This window comes from Vulpes vulpes, chromosome 1 (genome assembly GCF_048418805.1).
Source record: "Vulpes vulpes isolate BD-2025 chromosome 1, VulVul3, whole genome shotgun sequence".
NCBI lineage: Eukaryota > Metazoa > Chordata > Mammalia > Carnivora > Canidae > Vulpes > Vulpes vulpes.
The window spans coordinates 18,730,799-18,751,770 of record NC_132780.1 but is presented as its reverse complement, the minus strand read 5'-3'; the positions used below and the strand labels follow the sequence as shown (position 1 = coordinate 18,751,770).

Here is a 20,972-nt window from a genome sequence, read left to right as displayed (position 1 = left end):
TTAGTTTATTTATTTTAATTTTTTATTTATTTATGATAGTCACAGAGAGAGAGAGAGAGGCAGAGACACAGGCGGAGGGAGAAGCAAGCTCCATGCACCGGGAGCCTGATGTGGGATTCGATCCCTGGTCTCCAGGATTGCGCCCTGGGCCAAAGGCAGGCGCCAAACTGCTGCGCCACCCAGGGATCCCTCAAACTTAGTTTATATAATAATGTAGTTACATATGGTGATAGCTTTCAGCCTGGGATAGGTTCTCTCTCTAAATTCGTTTTAGTCAGTGAAGGGCGTGAAAAAGACATTTCCTGAATCTGCCCCATTTGATTGCTTTTTAAATCAAAATCATCTTTCTGCCAAAGTGGTTCCTCATGGAGCAGTCAGGGCTTGGCCCACACTAAATGGAGGATATTTTGTTGACATAAATAAACCACACACAGAAAAAAAAAATTTGGTATGAAATCACATGGAATCTAAAGGTCAACATCAAAAAAAAAAAAAGGTCAACATCATCAAAGTGAGGATGAGAATGTTTGCTGCCCTCTGAGAGTGAAGGAAATGTTGAGATATTGATCAAATGTTGATTGAAAGTTAGTAATTGGAACCCTCACTAAAATGGAGTCAGGAGGTTTTCACAGAGGGAGATCTTAAGCCCTATCGCTCATAGTCAATGGCAGTTCCAACAGGAAGGGAAGATCTTGACCTTACACAAGCTTGACCTTGGAAGCGGTTTATACCTACTATTGCAACCAAAGGAAGAGATGCTTTTCTTATCCTTCCCAGGCAACAGCCTCACCAGTGAAAACCCACCGTCCTTCAAACCATTTTCCCAGAAATAATTTTTATTCTGTAACAGACTTCTCAACTTAAGCCTTGTCTCCTCAAACAAAGCCCGCCTCTCTTTGTTCCCTGGACTTGACTATGGTTTTGCCACAGCTTGTATGTTCCTAATTGCAATTCTCTGTATTCCTGAATGAACCCACCTTTGAAGGGGATCCCTGGGTGGCTCAGCGGCTGAGCGCCTGCCTTGAGCCCAGAGGGAGAATCAGGATGCCCAGGATCCAGTCCTATAACAGGCCTCCCTGCATGGAGCCTGCTTCTCTCTTGGGCTGCGTCTCTGCCTCTGTGTGTGTGTGTGTGATAAATCAATAAAATATTTTTTTTTAAAAAAAACATTTTTTGGTGAAAAAATTATAGGCAGTTTTTATTTTTTAAGAAGAATTTATTTATTTATTTCCTCATGAGAGACAGAGAGAGAGAGAGAAAGGCAGAGACACAGGCAGAGGGAGAAGCAGGGTCCTGGGATTCAGTCCCGGGTTGGGCTCCCTGGTAAAGGAGGAGCCTGCTTCTGACCCTCTGCCTCTCTGCCTGCTTGTGCTCTGCCTTTCCATTTTCTCTCTCTCTCTGTCTCAAATAAATAAATAAAATCTTGAAAAAGAAAAAGCAACAGAAGACACAGGAAAAGCTGTGACGCCCAACGTTTCTTTAAGTAAGAGATATTTGCATTTGTAAGGGAAAGGTCCTTTCCTAAGAGTATTTCCCTTTGTGTAGCAGGAAGAGGGAGAAGGTGTAAATCTTAAGAAACTCTTATCAGTGAAGAAGCCGTGGATTTAAATCTGGTAACCACACAGCCAGGGTTGTGGTGCTTTGCCTGGTCACCTCCCCAGATGTTTCCTGGAGTATCAAAATAGATCATCCCCGGACACCTGGGTGGCTCAGCAGTTGGGTGTCTGTCTGCCTTTGGTTCAGGACGTGATCCCAGCGTCCCAGTATCGAGTCCCACGTGGGGGTCCCTGCGAGAAGCCTGCATCTCCCTCTGCCTGTCTCTGCCTCTCTGTGTCTCATGAAGAAGTAAATAAAATCTTAAAAAAAAAAAAAGTTCTTCCCCCTCTGATTCTGTCAATTGATGGTGGAAACAACAGCGTTAAGTCGGTGCTCCAGGTGATTCTCAGGGAGGCCGCAGTTAAGGAGAAAGGCTTCCTGTTAATTTCTGAGAATTGAGAGCAGGCTGCGCCTTAGGAGAGGTAATGGTCTCCACGACAGAGTCAGGGAGGATTAGGGCCACAGCACACGGGACCTATGCTGTAGCGGAATCTGTGAGCATCTGGGGGAGGGGAGGGCCCCTGGAAGCAGAGAAGGAAAATCAGTTCCTGAGTTCCAGCTGGGAGGTCACAGCTTCTCAACAGCTCCAGGCCCAAAGGACTAGGAAGTTGGGCTTTTTGTGCATTTCAAAGTCCTGCCTGCAGGGGAGCAGTTTATAGGTGGAGAGACTGTGGCCGGCTTTAAAGGTGTATTCTCCTGATCTCCAGGAAGATCTTGTGCGAGAGCAGCCAGAGGACCAGGTGAAGGGAGCAGAAATGGCGCGGTCTCAGGTAAGCCTTGTGTCCCAGGTGAGAGGCCGCTTTGCCTTTTTTGCCTGAAATTCCCTGCATTTGGAGATTGCAAATGTTGATTCCTCTAGCTCTGATATTTCTGCCTCGTGGTTTCACTTATTTTTAAAAACCTTTTCAAATACAATACTCAAGGTTCGATCTTAGAACACTTCTCCCCATCACCTTCTTTCCCTTCTCTCCAACGGGGCTTCCAATAAGCCACCAAAACTGTATTTATTTTTTATTTTTGAAGATTGTATTTGGGGGATCCCTGGGTGACTCAGCGGTTTAGCGCCTGCCTTCGGCCCAGGGCGTGATCCTGGAAGACCCGGGATGGAGTCCGGCATCGGGCTCTCTCCAGGGAGCCTGCTTCTCCCTCTGCCTGTGTCTCTGCCTCTCTCTCTCACTCGCTCTCTCTCTCTCTCTCTCTCTCTCTCTGTGTGTCTCTCATGAATAAATAAAATTAAAAAAAAAGAAAATTCTAATTCACATTGGACTTTGATAAGTACATTTGTAACCCACCAAAATTTTCCACCTAAGAAGTAAACACAACTGTGGGTGCCTGTGTGGTGAAGTCGTTAAACATCTGCCTTCAGCTCAGGTCATGATCTCAGGGTCTTGGGATCCAGCCCTACTTTGGGTTCCCTGCTTCACAAGGAATCTGCTTCTCCCTCTCCCAACCTGTTTGCACTCTCTCTCTCTCTCAAATAAATAAATAAAATCTTGAAAAAAAATAGATACCACCTATAACGCATGATATAAATTACAGTACTCAGGAATTTGTTATGCCTCTGTTGACATATTTATTTATTTATTATTTATTTATTTAAAAGATTTTATCTATTTATTCATGAGAGACACAGAGAGAGAGAGGCAGAGACACAGGCAGAGGGAGAAGCAGGCTCCATGCAGGGAGCCCCACGTGGGACTCGATCCCGGGACCCTGGGATCATGCCCTGGGCCAAAGGCAGATGCTCAACTGCCCAGCCACCCAGGTGTCCCAACAGCTTTATTTTATAAATTATCTTGGATAAACATACAGTATTCATAATGGTTTTCTGAATCATATGCCATCCTCTTATGTCAAAGTTGGACAATACATTAGAGCATATTACTGTGTTAAACATCATCTTAGTGCGTAAGCAGGAAGCTGACCTAGCCAGAACCAGTTCTAGTAGAACTTCGCTAAAAGGAGTTCACTCCTTGGGGAATCACAGATAGAAACTACACCAGGTCGAGTTGTCACACAAAGGAAACTTGACTTGCGGCAAATACGGAGATCACAGAGAGTAACTTCCCAACAAGAGACTCCCAGAGCCAGAGGGAATGATTTCCTTTTATTTAGGGTTAGGGTAGATACTTAGAAATTGGAGCCTTGTCATCTTATGTAGAGCTAAGTAGAAGGTGGCATGTGAAGCTGAGGATAACAGTTCTCTATGTACTTTGTTATATAAATGAGGTTTGTGCTTCTCCTTGAGTGGAGATTTTAGTATTATAATGAGTTCAAGGCAACTGTTGGTCATTCCATGGGTCACTCCTTGGTCCAACTGCATAATTGTGAGTCAGGGGTTAAGCTAAAATTGGCCCGGGCCAACCTTTTTCACAGGGGAGTTATCCTCTTTTGCTGGATAGTTTCTGTTTCCATCACAGGAGTCTATGCCTGAAGTAAAAGATTAAGGTAGAAAGAAGAGGCTGAGAAAAATATGGGACAAAGAGGGTACAAGCCCATGAGCAGTAAGGGTCAGATCATGGGATCTAGGGGGTGACATTTAACTCCCTCTTTCCTCTTAGGTACCTTGTGAACTCTGCCTGTGGCCACTTGGTAACTGTGGTATTTATTGCAGGGACTGCTGACATTCAGGGATGTGGCCATAGAATTCTCTCAGGAGGAGTGGGGATGCCTGAACCACACTCAGCGGGAACTGTACAGGGATGTGATGTTAGAGAACTATGGAAACCTTCTCTCCTTGGGTGAGGATGACTCCTTCCAGGTTTCGCAGACCACACTCTGGGTTTTCTTCCTTCCTTTGAAGACTGACTCTTAGAAGATTCCTCTGCATGACTGGAATTCGGATCCATGCAAAAAGGGAAATAAATGGGGATTTGTAGATGTGGAGAAAAATCTTCATATTTCCTTTTCAGCTCTAGCTTCAGCTTCCTTTTTTTAAAAAAAATTTTAAAAACATGTTATTTATTTATTTATGAGAGACAATACAGAGAGAGGCAGAGACATAGGCAGAGAGAAGCAGGCGCCATGCTGGGAGCCCTATGTGGGACTTGATCCCGGGACTCCAGGATCCCGCCCTGGGCTGAAGGCAGGCACTAAACTGCTGAGCCACCAGGGGTTCCCCCCTAATTCTCCTTCCTTAAGGAGCATCATCATTTCTGTTGATGAATGTCAGTACTAAACATTGACAGGCATCCAATGGTGCTGCCGAATTTTAAACTCCAGTTTTTATGTATTATTATTGTATCTAGTCCGTGGAAGTAGAAGCCATGATTTGAATATTTGAAACTCCTTCTGCTTGTTTTTTTTTTTTTTTTTTTAAGATTTTATTTATTGATGAGAGACACGGAGAGAGAGAGGCAGCGACACAGGCAGTGGGAGAAGCAGGCTCCATGCAGGGAGCCCGATGTGGGACTGGATCCCGGGTCTCCCAAATCTCACCCTGGGCTGAAGGTGGCGCAAACCACTGAGTCACCCGGTGTGCCCTCCTACTGGTTCTAAAGGGGCTGTTGGTCAGTAGCATTTGGGAAGGTATTTTCTATAATTTTACACTGTCCTGTGGTCTCTACTGAGCATGATACTTGATTGAACATCTCCAGCAATACCCATTTTCCTTTTTCCTAATAACCAGGCCTCATTGTGTCAAAGCCAGACCTGGTCTCCTTTTTGGAGCAAAAGAAGGAGCCTTGGAGTGTGAAGAGAAAGAAGAGAGTAACCATCCATCCAGGTAAGTGGAAATGGATGAGGCAGATGACAGAGGTGCGGTCCACATGTGAAGGGGGAAGAGAGACCTTAAATTGTGGTGGGAGTAGTTCTCCTTGAATGGATACACTCTTGAGAAACCTAGTTTATATTTTTCTCCCTGTCACAGAGGGACATGTGCTATCCACCATTATCAAGCTCTTAGCTTCTCTAAGGATTCTCCTTCAGCTCCACTGATGGTCCATCACTTCCACAGGGAGGGCCAGGAGACTCCCCTGGGAGTGGGAGGGTCTCCATCATTGAAAGGTTCTCCATTGCTGTGAGGGTCCTGGGGAAGTCTCCCTGTTTCTCAGGATCCATAGACTTAGCCCTTTGTAAGTTCTGTTTTGCGTCATGAGAAGCCTGTCGGGGTAGTGGTGGGCATACTGGGGTTTGGTGCAGAAATCCTGGGAACACTGGAGACAGGTACCACGTTTTCTGCCTTATGCATTCCAACGTTATGGAGGCTTTAATCTTGATTGTACAAAATTGACACTCAGTAATTTCATCAGATAACAAAGCACCTCCCTAAACTAAGAAAATCTAATCTTTATTTCACCTTGAAAGTTAATTTTTTCTTTGTATGAACTGAAATTAGGATATAACAGTGTGTTCCATTCCTCAGTGGTGAAATAATATAACATATCTATTTGTATCCTAGAATTCCTACCTAAATTAATGCCATGGGGGAGCTAGAACATTTAGACCTTAGAACTTGAAGGCTATAATAAATTCTCAGTTTTTACCTTCTTTCTTAATACTTGCATCATTGGATGAATTTGTCTTGTATGACAGAAATTTCTTTTTATTTTGTCAAGTGTGTTTTCACTTTCTTCGTTATATATGAGATTCATCTGTTATTTATTAGATCAAAAGTTCTGATATGACATGGGCATGTGAGGTAGAGGGATGTCTGGGTGGCCAGTCAGTTGGTCCCAGGTCATGATCCTGGAGTCCTGGGGCTCAGCCCCTCCCCATTGGGCTCCCTGCTCAGTGGGGAGTCTGCTTCTTCCTTGCCCTTCCCCTGCTGTGCTCTCTCTCTCTCTCTCATTCTCTCTCAAATACATGGATAAAGTCTTAAAGAAAAAAAAGAAGCACTGAGGTATAATTCGTATAATTCCTGTATTTTAAAGAAAGCTTTTGTTCATAAATGTAATTTTACTTCAGTGATAATTAGTCATTGGGTTTTTCTTCTACTTTCCTTGGAATATATCTGAATTTAATCCCAAATATGTATTTTATGTATAGTGGCCTTCAGCATATTTTGCAACTTTCTTGGTGTTTATTTGGAAATGAAGATGTTGTTTATTTCCTTGGTTCTAAGGAGTGGGTTGTAGCCTTAAATTCTCTGTTCAAGGAGGGATATATTACTAAAATAATACATTTGTATAATGCCTTTTTAAGTGGTTGTTCGTATGATTTTCACTTACAGCTTTTAATGATTCATTTTAATGAACATTCTTTTTTATACTGTGGTCAGTGAAAACCAGCCAATAATTCATGCTTGTTTTTTATGATACATAGAGTTTAAAATTAGTTTTATAGAAAGTTTCCTTGAGAAAAATGCATCTCTTTGGTGTTTTTTTTTTTTTTTTTGAAAGATTTTATTTATTTATTTATTTATTCATGAGAGATGGAGAGAGAAGCAGAGACACAGGCAGAGGGATAAGCAGGCTCCATGCACCGGGAGCCCGATGTGGGACTCGAACCCGGGTCTCCAGGATTGCACCCTGGGCCAAAGGCAGGTGCCAAATCGCTGCGCCATCCAAGGATCCCTAATGCATCTATTTTAATGTCACTTTTCTAGGGTTAAATTTTGTCTTATTCTGGCTTTGTCATTCCATAACAATGTGCTTCCTTTTGTCTTGGACTTTCCACTACATTAGTTAGTTGTGGTTTTGGTTTTACTTGTGTATTTAGTTACACGATGACAATTTTCTTTTTCTTTTAATTTTTCCATAAGATTTTTAATCAATTCTTTTGAGAGAGACAGAAAGAGCAAATGAGAGCATAGCACAGGGGAGGACCAGAGGGAGAGGGAGAAGTAGAGTGCGCCCTGAGCAGGGAGCCTGACCTGGGCTCAATCCCAGGCCCCTGGGATCAGGATGTGAGCTGAAAGCAGACGCAGAACCGACTGAGCCATCCAGGTGCCCCAAGGATGACAGTTTTCAAGTCCAGAGTTCAGAGACCATCTGAAGGATCATGACCATGATCTGAACCGACATTAAGAGTCCCATGCCTAACATGATTCCTTCCTCTGCTTGACCTCTGTAGTCTCTTTCTTGTTTGAACACTCACCCTCTGTCTGAGCAGCCACCACAATGCATCCAGAGGGTGCTGTCGTTCCCTCTGCTTCCATGTCATGCGTGACAGAAACAAGTCCCTCCGGCAGCAGCCAAGAAGCCAGATCGCTGAACCTACAGGTCACTCGTTTCTTTCTCTCCTGAGGAGAGGTACGAGTTTTTCCACAGGGTGGCCTTCGAGTGTCAGGGAGGGTGAGCTGCTGTTGTGGGCAAGTGTCACAAACTCTCTTAGTCTCTTTGATGTGGCTCTTCTTCATCTCTTGACAATCTCTTTTTCAAAGTGTCTGCTGGGTTATTGTGCCTATTTTTTCTGTTTTGGTATTTTTTTTCTTCAGGCTTTATAGATCCATATATATATTATGAGAATGGGTCCTTTATTCCTTCTCTCACTCTATTTCTGTCTCTTGAGCTTATGATGCAGAGAAGTTCTTAATGTAATCCAATTTGTCATATCAAACTTTATGGTTGGTAGTTTTTATCATTTTAGAAATTTTCTCATATACTAAGACCACAGAGATAGAATCCTTTGTTTTTCTAAAAGCATCATAATGATCTATATTATATCAATCAGAGATGTATTAAGTGTCATTGTTCTCTGTGTAGTGACTGAGGTTTTCAATTTTTTCATGTTTTCTCAACAAGGATAACAAATTGAAGTATATTCTGAAAGTGTTATATTATGGTTTCTTTTCATTTGCTTTCATTAGTCATTTCGGGTAGCCCGGGTGGTTCAGCGTTAGTGCCGTCTGTGGCCAGGGGTTTGAACCTGGGGACCCTGGTTCGAGTCCCTCCTTGGGCTCCATGCTGGAGCCTGCTTCTCCCTCTGCCTGTGTCTCTGCCTCACTCTCTCTCTTTCTCTGTGTCTCACATGAATAAAAAATAAAATCGTAAAAAAAAAAAAAGGTTGTGATATCTTATCAAAATGATACATTTGCTTTATGGACCATTGTTGTTATTCCTTGATACCATGTTGTGAGCTTGTGATCTGGACCAGCAATTCCATGATTTTCATCCACTCCACGCACAAGCAGTAGGTCAGCTATATTCATAATAAGATCAACATTTCCTCCCAATCTTCACCTCATTTCAGAGCCACCCAAAGAATGTTTGTCCTTGTGATCCCGTTTCATTTACGTGGTCTCGTCATGTCTATATTGTTCCTTTTTTCTTTTAATTTAATGTTTTTTTTATCACACTTCTTTTTTTTTTTTAATTTTTATTTATTTATGATAGAGAGAGAGAGAGAGAGGCAGAGACACAGGCAGAGGGAGAAGCAGGCTCCATGCACCGGGAGCCTGATGTGGGATTCGATCGCGGGTCTCCGGGATCGCGCCCTGGGACAAAGGCAGGCGCCAAACCGCTGCGCCACCCAGGGATCCCCTAATTTAATGTTTTTATTTTTTAAATATTTTATTTATTTATTCATGACAGACAAACACAGAGGGAGAGAGAGAGGCAGAGTCAGAGGCAGAGGCAGAGGGAGAAGCAGGCTCCATGCGGGCACCCGACATGGGACTTGATCCCGTGTCTCCAGGTTCCAGCCCTCGGCTGTAGGCAGCGCTAAACCGCTGAGCTACCCGGGCTGCCCTGTTTTTTTTTTTTTTTTTTTTTTTTTAAGATTTAATATATTTATTTGACAGAGAGCACAAGCAAGAGGAGCAGCAGAGGGACAGTTAGAAGCCGGCTCTCCACCAAGCAGGGAGTCTGACATGGGGCTCAGTCTCAAAACACTGGGATCACGACCTCAGCTAAGGCTTAACCAACTGAGCCACCCAAGTGCCCTTATGTTGTTCTTTATGATATTTCTTGTTGATGGGTGGTGAACATCTCTGCCCTAAATCCTATGTGTTTCCCACTTCTCAGCCATTTTCTTGTAATGACGCATGATTGCACTGTTTCCAGGACCTGCCTCTGCCTGGGTTAGAAGTACAAGATCTGTCATCAACTACATGTAAATTAATATGCTTCTGCACAGTTTAGGTGTATCTTCACACATCTCCCCTGCAATTTCACTACAGAAGTTTAAGGTAGACCTTCATGAGTACTGGGATTTCTTTACGTGGTTGAATGCAAGCCCTACAGGAACAGTGCAGAAGTGAATGTTATAAGTCACCCAATTCTTCTGCGTTGTATCCTGCCAATGATAGCCTTGAAAAATATTTCCTGATGTAAACTGCTTTTTTCAAGTTTTAAAGACTTTATTTTACAGAGAGGGTGTATGTGGATGGGGTGGGAGGGAGAGGGAGAGAATCTCAAGTAGACTTCATGCTGAGCACCGAGTCCAAAGTCTGTTGAGGAACCTGAACCCACAACCACTGAGATCATGACATGAGTCGAAATCAAGAGTCAGACACTGAATTGACTGAGCCACGCAGGCAACCCACATTGAATAGATTTTATCCCAGATCCTGTGTCAGGCTAATGAGTGTTTGATGAGGTGGTGCATATCTGGGAAAATTAGTCAGGAGACATGCTGGGGTCAGACTGAGTGGTGGATATTGTTGGGAAAGGATTCTATGGGTTTAAATTACTGTGTATGTTAAGGATAGAGGCACTGAAAGTGTTTATACTTACGTGACTTTCTGCTGATGAGTGAATATTAAAATGCCTTTTTTTTTTTTAAATGCTTTGAAATATAGTGATAATATCTTACCCTTAGGTGGAGGACAGATTTGTTAACTGTAGAGGAAAACGGATATCATCTTTATGGCAAAGGTTCAGGAAGATATGCTCTCTGCTCCTTCAAGATATTGGGGTTCCCTGTGCTCAGGGTCTCACAGATGTGACACAAACCCACTGCACATGCAGCATCTACATGTGTGAAATGGGCATTTGGAGCTGGCCAGTGAAATTAGCGTGATCAAGAAATTTGTTCTGTTTCATGTGTCATGAACCCTAAGATCCTTGGATTTGAATCTGAGAGTCCTTGTCTTCTGCTAGCATTGGAAAACTGTTATAGGCAACCTTGTTGTGCTATAGAATATGTGGAACATGTAATTTTTATACTTCTTGTGATTATCCATGAGTTTATTTAAAAATGAAGTTGATGGGCACCTGGGTGGCTCAGTCACTGAGCCTCTGCCTTCGGCTCGGGTTGTGATCCCAGGTTCTGGGATCGATCCCCAGCAGGGAGCCTGCTTCTCCTTCAGCCTTTCTCTCTGCCTCACTCTGTGTGTGTCTCATGAATAAATGAACATAATTTTAAAAAATAAAAACATGAAATTGATATTTATGCATCTGTTTCTCCTTTTTATTTATTTGTTCACTTGTTTTTTAGTCTGCACTTATAAGTGAAATCATGTGTTATTTGCTTTTAGTTGCCTGACTTATCAGCACAGTACTTTCTAGGTCTATTTACAGTGGCCAGCACAATACTTCCTAGGTCTATTTTCATTGTCATCAATGGCAAGAAAGCAGAAAAAAGGCAGAAACAGACCCACTCCAAAAACGAAACAGAACTGCTGCTTTCTGGAGTGGAATGGAGAGGGATGATGGGCCAACTGGGTAAAGGGGAATGGAAGGTATAGGCTTTCAGTTATAGAATAGATAAATCATGAGGCTAAAGGATATAGCAGAGGGGATATGGTCAGTGGTATTGGAATCTGGTTCTATGGTGCTAGGTACTCGCTACACTTGCATGGAAAAACATTGTAGTTGCAAATGGATGTCAAAAGAAAGCCAGAGTAGCAACACGTATATCAAACAAACTAGACTATTTTGTTCTTGTACGATGTTTATCCTGCTTTGGTACCAGGGTAATGCTGGGCCTCATAGGATGATGTTGAATATGTTCTGTCCATTCCACTATTTGTAAGATTTTGATGAAGATTGTCATTTATTATTATTATCATTTTAATGTTCGGTAGAACTGACCAGCGAAGGTTGTGGTCCTGGGCTTTTCTGTGCCTGGAATTTTTTTATTCTATATTCAACTTACATTCTTGTTACTGGTCTGTGAAGATCTACTTGTTGGGTTTAAGATTTATATTTCAATCTTGGTAGTTTTATATATATATATAGAGGAATTATCTGGGATTTTTCTAAGTTACCTCATTTGTTCGTATATAATTGTTCATGGCAATCTGTTATCACACTATGTATTTCTGTAGTTATCTGTTGTGTTTTCTGTCCCATTTCTTGTTTTAGTTTTTGAGGCTTCTCTCCTTTTTTCTTAGTTAATGTAGTGAAAATTTTGATTATTTTTTGGAAAATCTGGGCATTGACGTCAATGTTATGTTACTGTTTATTATGGTCTCTATCTCTGATTTTCTTTGTTAGTTCCTTTCTCTACTTGATCACAGCTAAGTTTCTTCCTTTTCTCATTCCTTGTCTTGTAACCTTTAGAAGAGAAGTTGGGGGTGTCTAGGTGGCTCATTCGGTTGCACATCTGACTCTTAATCTCAGCTTAGGTCTCCATCTCAGGGTCCTGGGTTCAGGACCCAGCTAGCCAGTTAGGCTTCATGTTAGGTATGGAACCTACTATGATAAAGAAATGAATATAATAAAAAAAAAGAAAAAAGTTGAAACTGCAACTTAATTCAGGCATTTATAGTATTAAAAAAATTGAAAATGGAGTGTGTCTTAGAAAAAATTAGTAGAAATAAACAATACCCGTGATAGCCAACAAAACAACAAAAAAATAAGTATTCTTTAGGGTTTTTTTAAGGATGTCATCCGTAAAGAGATAAACTTGCATTTTCTTTTCCCATTTGAATTCATTTATGTTTTTTTTTTCCCATTCAGACTAGAATATCCAGTACTGTGTTGAATAGAAGTGCAATCCCTTTGTTATGATCATACAGAAGAAGCTTACAGTTTTTCTTTACTATTGAATATATTAGATTTCAGGTTTTCATACCTATATGGCCTTTATTAAGTTAAGGTGGTTTGCTTCTATTCCTACTTTCCTTGAGTGTTTTTAATAATGAAACATTGTCCAGTATACTCATATTCTTGTTCTGCAGCAATATGATTGCCATTTTTTTTTTTAAGATTTTGTTTATTTATTCATAGACGCAGAGAGAGAGAGGCAGAGGGAGAAGCAGGCTCCATGCAGGGAGCCTGATGTGGGACTCGATCCCGGGTCTCCAGGATCGCACCCCAGGCTGCAGGCGGCGCCGAACCGCTGCGCCACCGGGGCTGCCCTGATTGCCATTTTTGATCTTCATTCTGTTAATGTGGAGCCTTTAACTTATAGTTTTCCATATGTTGAAACACCCTTGAATTCCAGGAAGAATTGCCTTTAATTGTGTTGTAAAACGTGCTTTTGATTCAGTGTGCTAGTTTGCTTTTTTTATTGTGGACTTTGTATAACTGCGCCTCACAGGTAGTAGTTTGTAATCTTCTTTACTTGTACAGTCTTCCTTTGCCTTTGACAACCTGGTAACACTTGAGTCACAGAGACTATTTTGAGAATTTCCCTTCTCTTCCCTCCCTGAAAATGTTGGAAGAGATTTGAAATACCTTTCCATGGGACTCCTGGGTGACTCTGCGGTTGCGTGTCTACCTTTGGCTCAGGGCGTGAAACAGAGTCTCTGGATCAAGTCCCACATCAGGCTTTGTGCATGGAGCCTGCTTCTCCCTCAGCCTGTGTTTCTGCCTCTCTCTGCGTGTCTCTCATGAATAAAGGAACAAAATATTTAAAGAAAAAAAAGGTACTTTTACATTAAATCTCTGAATTATCCAGTGAATTCATTTGGAATAAGACTTTTCTTTGTTGGGAAGTTTTAAATTACTTTTTCCATCTACTTAGTAGTTGTAGATCAATTGTGACTTTTTAATATTTCTTCAGGAAATATTTATTGGAATCCTGAAATCTAGGGAGCTTACATCTTTTTGAAATTTATTCCCATTTTTGGTATCTCTTTCTTGGCATATAGTTATCCATTCTCACTTATTATTATTTGTGTTTTTATGGTATCAGTTAATACTGTCTACTGTCACTTCACTTCTGATTTTAATTTACCTTTTTTTTCATTCTTCCTTGATTTTGTTAAAAGTCTGTCAATTTTATTGATCTTTCCTGAAAACCAACTCTTCCTGTTGTTGATAATTTCCCTTTTTTTTTTAAATTTTTATTTATTCATGAGAGAGAGAGAGAGAGAGAGAGAGAGAGAGGCAGACAGAGGCCAAGGGAGAAGCAGGCTCCATTCCATGCAGAGAGCCAGATGTGGGACTCGATACCGAGTCCAGGACCACACCCTGGTCTGAAGGCAGCGCCAAACCACTGAGTCACACGTGCTGCCCTATATTTTCCTATTTTTGCTGTTTCCTCTTTGTTCTTTTCTGCTTATGTTTAAATTTCCTCCCTTTTGCAAACTTCGGACTCACGGGACTTTCCTGATTTTTTGTGATATAAGAAAGTAATTTGTACTATAGCATGACAGTACTACAGTACTACTACTATAGCTGTAGTACTACCGCTATCTATGAGGCTATGTGGTCAGTACATTCTGTGTTAGTTTATGTGTCCACTGAGGAACAAAGTCCTGATGATTCCTTCCGAGCCATCTTGCTGATGTTTTCTGACTGATTTTCAGGTTATCTATTAGTGGTTGTTAGCATATTCATCTGAGAGTAGTAAGTGGAATAATTTTACATTTCTCTTTCTTGATTTCTTTCAGCCATATCTTCTCGTGACACCCAGAGCTTGCTGTCAATGCCAAGCATCGAAGCTTCTTTCCAAAGAGTGTCAATGGGTAGATTAAAAAATAATGCCATTGAGAATTTACACTTCATGACAGACTGGGACGATGATGGAGAGAGTGAAGGGCATCAAAGACATCATGAAGGCCACAACCATACTGAGATATCTGCGCATAATAAGAATCTCCCTGGCCAAAATGGTGAAGGATATAGAACATTTTCAGTAACCTCCCTTTTTAAGTCTGCTACTTCCACAAAGCAGTGTGTTTCTGAAAACAAAAGCTCAAATCAAATATTGAAACTTACATATTTAGGGAACGACGACAGTTTGGAAAATCTGGGAAGTTACCTAGTCCAGGCTGAAAATAATTATTTGAACCCTTGTGAAAAAAGAATTGGATTGACTATTCAGTCAAATATTTCTAAACATCAGAGATTTAAAAATGAAGAACAAAGTGCTAAACAGGATCCATTTGAGAGGTGTTTCACTAAGGAGTCAATCCTACCAAATTACCAGAGCCTGTTCAGTGGAGACAGAGTTGCTCAATGCAGTGAATCTGAGAAAACATTTATCCAGGGCTCCAATGTTAGTCCATGTGTGTGGACTCAGTTTCTAAGGAACCATCATGAGTGTAGTAAATGTGGGGAAGTCTTTGATCAAAACTCTAACCTTAGTGCACATTATAGTATGAATACAGGAGGGAATCCTAAAAGTGAATGTGAGAGTGCTCTTTACCAGGCCTCCAATGTTGATGATCAACAGAGAATTCATGTGGGAAAAAACCCATTCAGGTGTAATCAACCTGGGAACATGTTTTGTCAAGCATCAAGGCTAAGTATATATAAGACAGCCCATAGTGGAGAGAAAAGTGTCATTTATAAGGAATGTGGCAAAGATTTTGCCTTGGACTCAGTACTACCTCAACATCACAGACTGCGTACTGGAGAGGAACCTTACAAATGTGAAGAATGTGGCAAAACGTTTAAGATCTGCTCATCCCTAAATACACATAGGCGAATCCATACTGGAGAGAAACCTTACAAATGTGAAGAATGTGGCAAGGCCTTTATCCATTGCTCACACCTTATTATTCATCGCAGAATTCATACTGGAGAGAAACCTTACAAATGTAAAGAATGTGGCAAGGCCTTTAAGACTCACTCAAGTCTTATTCAACATCACAGAATTCATTTTGCAGAGAAACCTTATAAATGTAAAGAATGTGGCAAGGCCTTTAAACATAACTCAAGCCTTACTCAGCATCACAGAATTCATACTGGAGAGAAACCTTACAAATGTGAAGAATGTGGCAAAGCCTTTAAGCAGGCTGCACACCTCTATAAACATCACAGAATTCATATTACAGGAGAACGTTACAAATGTGAAGAATGTGGCAGGGCCTTTACACAGCACTCACGCCTTACTCAACATCACAGAATTCATACTGGTGAGAAACCTTATAAATGTAAGGAATGTGGCAAGGCCTTTAATAAGCATTCCTATCTTACTCAGCATCACAGAATTCACACTGGAGAGAAACCTTACAAATGTAAAGAATGTGGCAAGGCCTTTATCCAGCGCTCACACCTTAATATTCATCGCAGAATTCATACTGAAGAGAAACCTTACAAATGTAAAGAATGTGGCAAGGCCTTTAAGACTCACTCAGGTCTTATTCAACATCACAGAATTCATACTGCAGAGAAACCTTATAAATGTAAAGAATGTGGCAAGGCCTTTAAACATAACTCAAGCCTTACTCAGCATCACAGGATTCATACTGGAGAGAAACCTTACAAATGTGAAGAATGTGGCAAAGCCTTTAAGCAGGCTGCACACCTCTATAAACATCACAGAATTCATATTACAGGAGAACGTTACAAATGTGAAGAATGTGGCAGGGCCTTTACACAGCACTCACGCCTTACTCAACATCACAGAATTCATACTGGTGAGAAACCTTATAAATGTAAGGAATGTGGCAAGGCCTTTAATAAGCATTCCTATCTTACTCAGCATCACAGAATTCACACTGGAGAGAAACCTTACAAATGTAAAGAATGTGGCAAGGCCTTTAACCGGCATTCAGGCCTTTCTAACCATCACAGAATTCATACTGAAGAGAAACCTTACAAATGTAAAGAATGTGGCAAGGCCTTTAAACATGTCTCTACCCTTCCTCAGCATTACAGAATCCATACTGGTGAGAAACCTCACAAATGTAAGGAATGTGGCAAGGCCTTTAATAAGCATTCATATCTTACTCAACATCACAGAATTCACACTGGAGAAAAACCTTACAAATGCAAAGAATGTGGCAAGGCCTTTAGCCTGCATTCAAGCCTTACTAACCATCACAGAATTCATACTGAAGAGAAACCTTACAAATGTAAAGAATGTGGCAAGGCCTTTTACCACCAGTCAAACCTTAGTCATCATCACAGAATTCATACTGAAGAGAAACCTTAACAAATGTAAAGAATGTGGTGAGGCCTTTAATCACCTTTCAACCTTTACTCACTATCCAAGAAGTCATACTAGAGCAAAGCCTCAAAGTTTTAGATTGTGAGAAAAAAAAATTTTAAGTTCTTTTAAGCAACAAGAAACTTGACTTGAACGGAAAATGATCAAGATTCTTTTCTTGGGATCCCTGGGTGGCGCAGCGGTTTAGCGCCTGTCTTTGGCCCAGGGCGCGATCCTGGAGACCCGGGATCGAATCCCATGTCGGGCTCCCGGTGCATGGAGCCTGCTTCTCCCTCTGCCTGTGTCTCTGCCTCTCTCTCTCTCTCTGTGTGTGTGACTATCATAAATGAATAAAAATTAAAAAAAAAAAAAGATTCTTTTCTTTTATAGTAATTTATCCCTTCTTTAAGACAGATTGCCCTACATCTAAAACTGTATACAACAAAATTATATAAGTATTCCTTGATTTTACACTGATAAATGAAAAACTTAAAAATTATCCAATCTAACAAGGTATGCAATGTTCTTTTATAGTTGTTGTCAAACTGTGAGTACAAAGTAACTCATGGAATGTAAAGATAAGAGCTGAATAATCGCAGCATTAATGGAAAAGAGTATTTTCACAGAACCACATTTCCCCTCATCCTATTTCCTCTTGATTTGATCAAACTGTCCCATTGGTCATTTAGTTCTTTTGGGTTTTTTTTGTTTTTTTTTTTTAAGCCATATGCTTGTGCAGAGACACAGTTATCTTATGTCAAATAAAGGAATGGGGAGGGAAAAAATGAAAGAACAGAGGAAACCCCTTCTTGGTCTGGAGGAGCAGAGTTGTCAAGGAACACGTTCCCTTCCTAGTAGACACCTCTCTGGTGCTGGAACCCATTAGTTGTATCTTTCTCCTCCGTTTTCCAGCTGTGCAGGTGTGTCTTTTTCCTTTATTGGATGCCCATCAAATCTTGTGACCTATTGCACTGACAAACCTTATTGTTCACAATAGTTTTTCATTAGTTTATTTCATGCGGTATATGCTTCTTTATATTTAACTGTTCTACAAAGCAATCCTGCCCCATCACCTTTGAATTATTATGATCATTGTTCTCAGTCTTGATTCCTTCATTGGGTATTTCTTCGGCCATTGAGAGTGCCAGCATCTCCTCAGCTCTCTCTTCTCAGAACTACCGGGTCCCCAACGACAGTACACAAATAGCAGAAGTGGCAGAAGAAGCAACTATGAGAGGATTTGTAAGTACTGCTCTACTCTTACTCCCCATTAGGTAATTCATAACAGAGAGTAATGAAATATGTGTAAAGAATGTGGCAAGGCCTTTCAACAATGCCAAACCATGATTCCTGATCAGAAAATATATAGCGGACAGGATTTTACAATCCACAGATTTGGCTAGCACACTAACCAGTACTCAAGCCTTACCATCTGGGGAAAGTCATTACAATGTCATTACATCCAGATAAACCTCTAGATAGAACTCTGGAGTTACTCAGCATCATAGCTATCATACAGGATAGAAACCATAAACTGTAAAAGTTGCAGTTCCTTTACTGGAATTCACTCTTTAATCAATATCCCAAAATGTGGGATCCCTGGGTGGCGCAGCGGTTTGCCGCCTGCCTTTGCTCAGGGTGCAATCCTGGAGAACCGGGATCGAATCCCACATCGGGCTTCCGGAGCATGAAGCCTGCTTCTCCCTCTGCCTATGCCTCTGCCTCTCTCTCTCTCTCTCTCTCTCTCTCTGTGACTACCCTAAAAAGAAATTTAAAAAAAAAATCCCAAAACGCGTACTAGATTCAAAACCTACAAACAGATGAATGAGGAAAGACCTTGTTTTTATATATAGACTTTAGAAAACATCAGAGATTACAGAAAGAAAAGTAAGTTGAAAGACATAAATATTTAGAAATGTACTTATGGAATATCAAATGTCAATGTCACAAATCAATAGAAAGCAATATATAAGTTACACTTTTTAGACACTATTCTACATCAAATACTTACAAGGAATAGAACAAAGTTAAATGTGAGGATAATGTATTAAGCTTCAAAAGATACAAGGGATGAATTTTTGCAAAGGTATAATTTCGATGTGCTTGTTTTATACTGACCCTGTTTGAGCTTGCTGACTAGTACATTTAATGCATTTTGTACTTTAGAAAATTCATGGATGCCTAGTTGGTATATGAAATTATATGGCTGACTGTTGCTGCATCAAAGATGATGCCCTTCTTCCTTCGGTGGGTCTCATGCTGACCTCATTTCCCATTGAAGATGAACAACAACATGAATTAGAATATATGAAGAAGATCTAAATGGAGATGCTGTTCATGGTTATAACATTAATGTAAGTGACCATGAAATAAGTTTTCAGAATATCATTCTCCATTCATTAAAATTAAAAAACTTTGTGGATAGTTTAAATAAAATGGTTTGCTAGTTGGTCTTTAAGGACAAAGAGGTGGCAGTCCTGTAAAATACTGACAAGTCTTGATAATCGCCATGGTTATAAGTTGAATTCTCAGCATCAGGTGGTGTGGTTCCAATGAGGAATCAGCACAGATACCACAAAGGGAATAGATAAGTCTTCCCTACGATGGCATACAAATGGAAATTCATATATCTTAAGAGTTCTCTCAAGCCTGAAAAAGTTTTATATAGAAATTAAGCGGTTAACAAGTTAAAATCAAGTGTTAAAAGAGGTCTTTTTTAAGCCTCTTGGTAACCAGAAAGTAAAAACCTGTAGTCAATACATAATAGATAGGGAGGAAATAATGGAAGTATACACCCACAGAAAATCACCAAATCACAAAGATAAATAGCAAATGAAGAAGAGAGCAAATATTTCTAAAACAGACAGGAAACGAAAGAATGACACCCATAACTCCATACTTTAATCTCTACTTACTTTAAATATAAAGGGACTAAATTCTCCAATTGAAAGGTATACCTGAATGGAAAGAAATAGAAGAGCCAAGTATGTTTTCCTTCAGCCTTAACACACTCAGACCGAAAGTGCAGGTGTGAAAAAAAGATATACCATGCAAATAGAAACCAGATGAAATCAGGATGGGTATGCTTACATCAATCAAAGTAGACTTTAAGTCAAAGACTAGTAAGACACTGCACGGGTCATTATAAAATAAAGGGGTTACATCGTGCAGTGTTTTTAATTATGGTGCATTTGGGAAAACAGATTTCCCCCATTCTAGTTTTGGTAGGAGTCTAACTGTGTTTATAACTCATGTAATACCCCTATGAAAAACAATGTACTTTCCCATAAATTTTGGTGGTGTTTTTCCAGGTACATCAATTATAGCTTATGTAATGTTTATGAACATCTATATCTCCTGTGTCCCCTAAATGGCTAGTCAATAGTTAAAAACCTACTCGTGTGCTTCGAGGTTGGGAAAAAGAGAGCACTAAATGACAATTTGAGAAGGAGTTACTGCTTCCAGATTTTGATGTGTGTGGAAAAATATTGTTGCCATGATAATCTTGGTAATTACTGGAAGAAGTAGCCAATGGTTCATTGAAACCAACTAATAGGGATCCCTGGGTGGCGCAGTGGTTTGGCGCTTGCCTTTGGCCCAGGGCGCGATCCTGGAGACCCGGGATCAAATCCCACATCAGGGTCCCGGTGCATGGAGCCTGTTTCTCCCTCTGCCTATGTCTCTGCCTTTCTCTCTGTCTCTCTGTGACTATCATAAATAAATAAAAATTAAAAAAAAAAAGAGTCTTTTAAAGAAACCAACTAGTATGGGCTAATCAATCTTTTCCCCACAGTATTTAGTTTTCTATCTCTGACTATTATACATTGCAGATTTTCTCACATGTAATTTAATTTACATTGTTCTCTGCTATTTAAAGTCTCCAAATAACTTACTTGGCCTTTCAGGTAGGTTATCATAATACCCCTTCATAAGATTCCTGATATTATTCCTGGGCAGCTACTCTCTGTATACAATGCAAATGACAGGCTTTGTATGAGTCACCTTTACAGTACTTCTGATTGTGACTTTAGTTCAAGTTGGATTCTTTCTGAAATGTAGGTCTTCACATAAGAAAACCTTACATTATGCTTTGATTTTTAGACTAACTACATTACATGTGACTAAAGGTTTAATACAGTATATGTGCATTTATTGAAAATAAAACATTTACTCATTTATTGTTGGCAAAAGCTGGCTAAGCACATGTACCTATGAGTTTGTATTAA

General features: G+C 40.5%; 1 protein-coding gene and 1 pseudogene across 1 annotated transcript in view; one reads left to right on the top strand and one right to left on the bottom strand.

Moving 5' to 3' along the window:
- Positions 1–2,166: 2,166 nt before the first annotated feature.
- LOC112912714 (uncharacterized) overlaps positions 2,167–20,972 on the top strand; it is a 58,590-nt gene continuing 39,784 nt past the window's right edge. The window contains 5 exon segments of the mRNA XM_072761595.1: positions 2,167–2,366; positions 4,211–4,337; positions 5,225–5,320; positions 14,261–16,746; positions 16,748–16,838. Of these exon segments, the coding sequence (XP_072617696.1) occupies positions 2,352–2,366; positions 4,211–4,337; positions 5,225–5,320; positions 14,261–16,746; positions 16,748–16,838 (2,815 nt within the window). The 5' untranslated portion in view covers positions 2,167–2,351.
- Positions 17,231–18,076, bottom strand: LOC140599312 (small ubiquitin-related modifier 2 pseudogene; annotated as a pseudogene).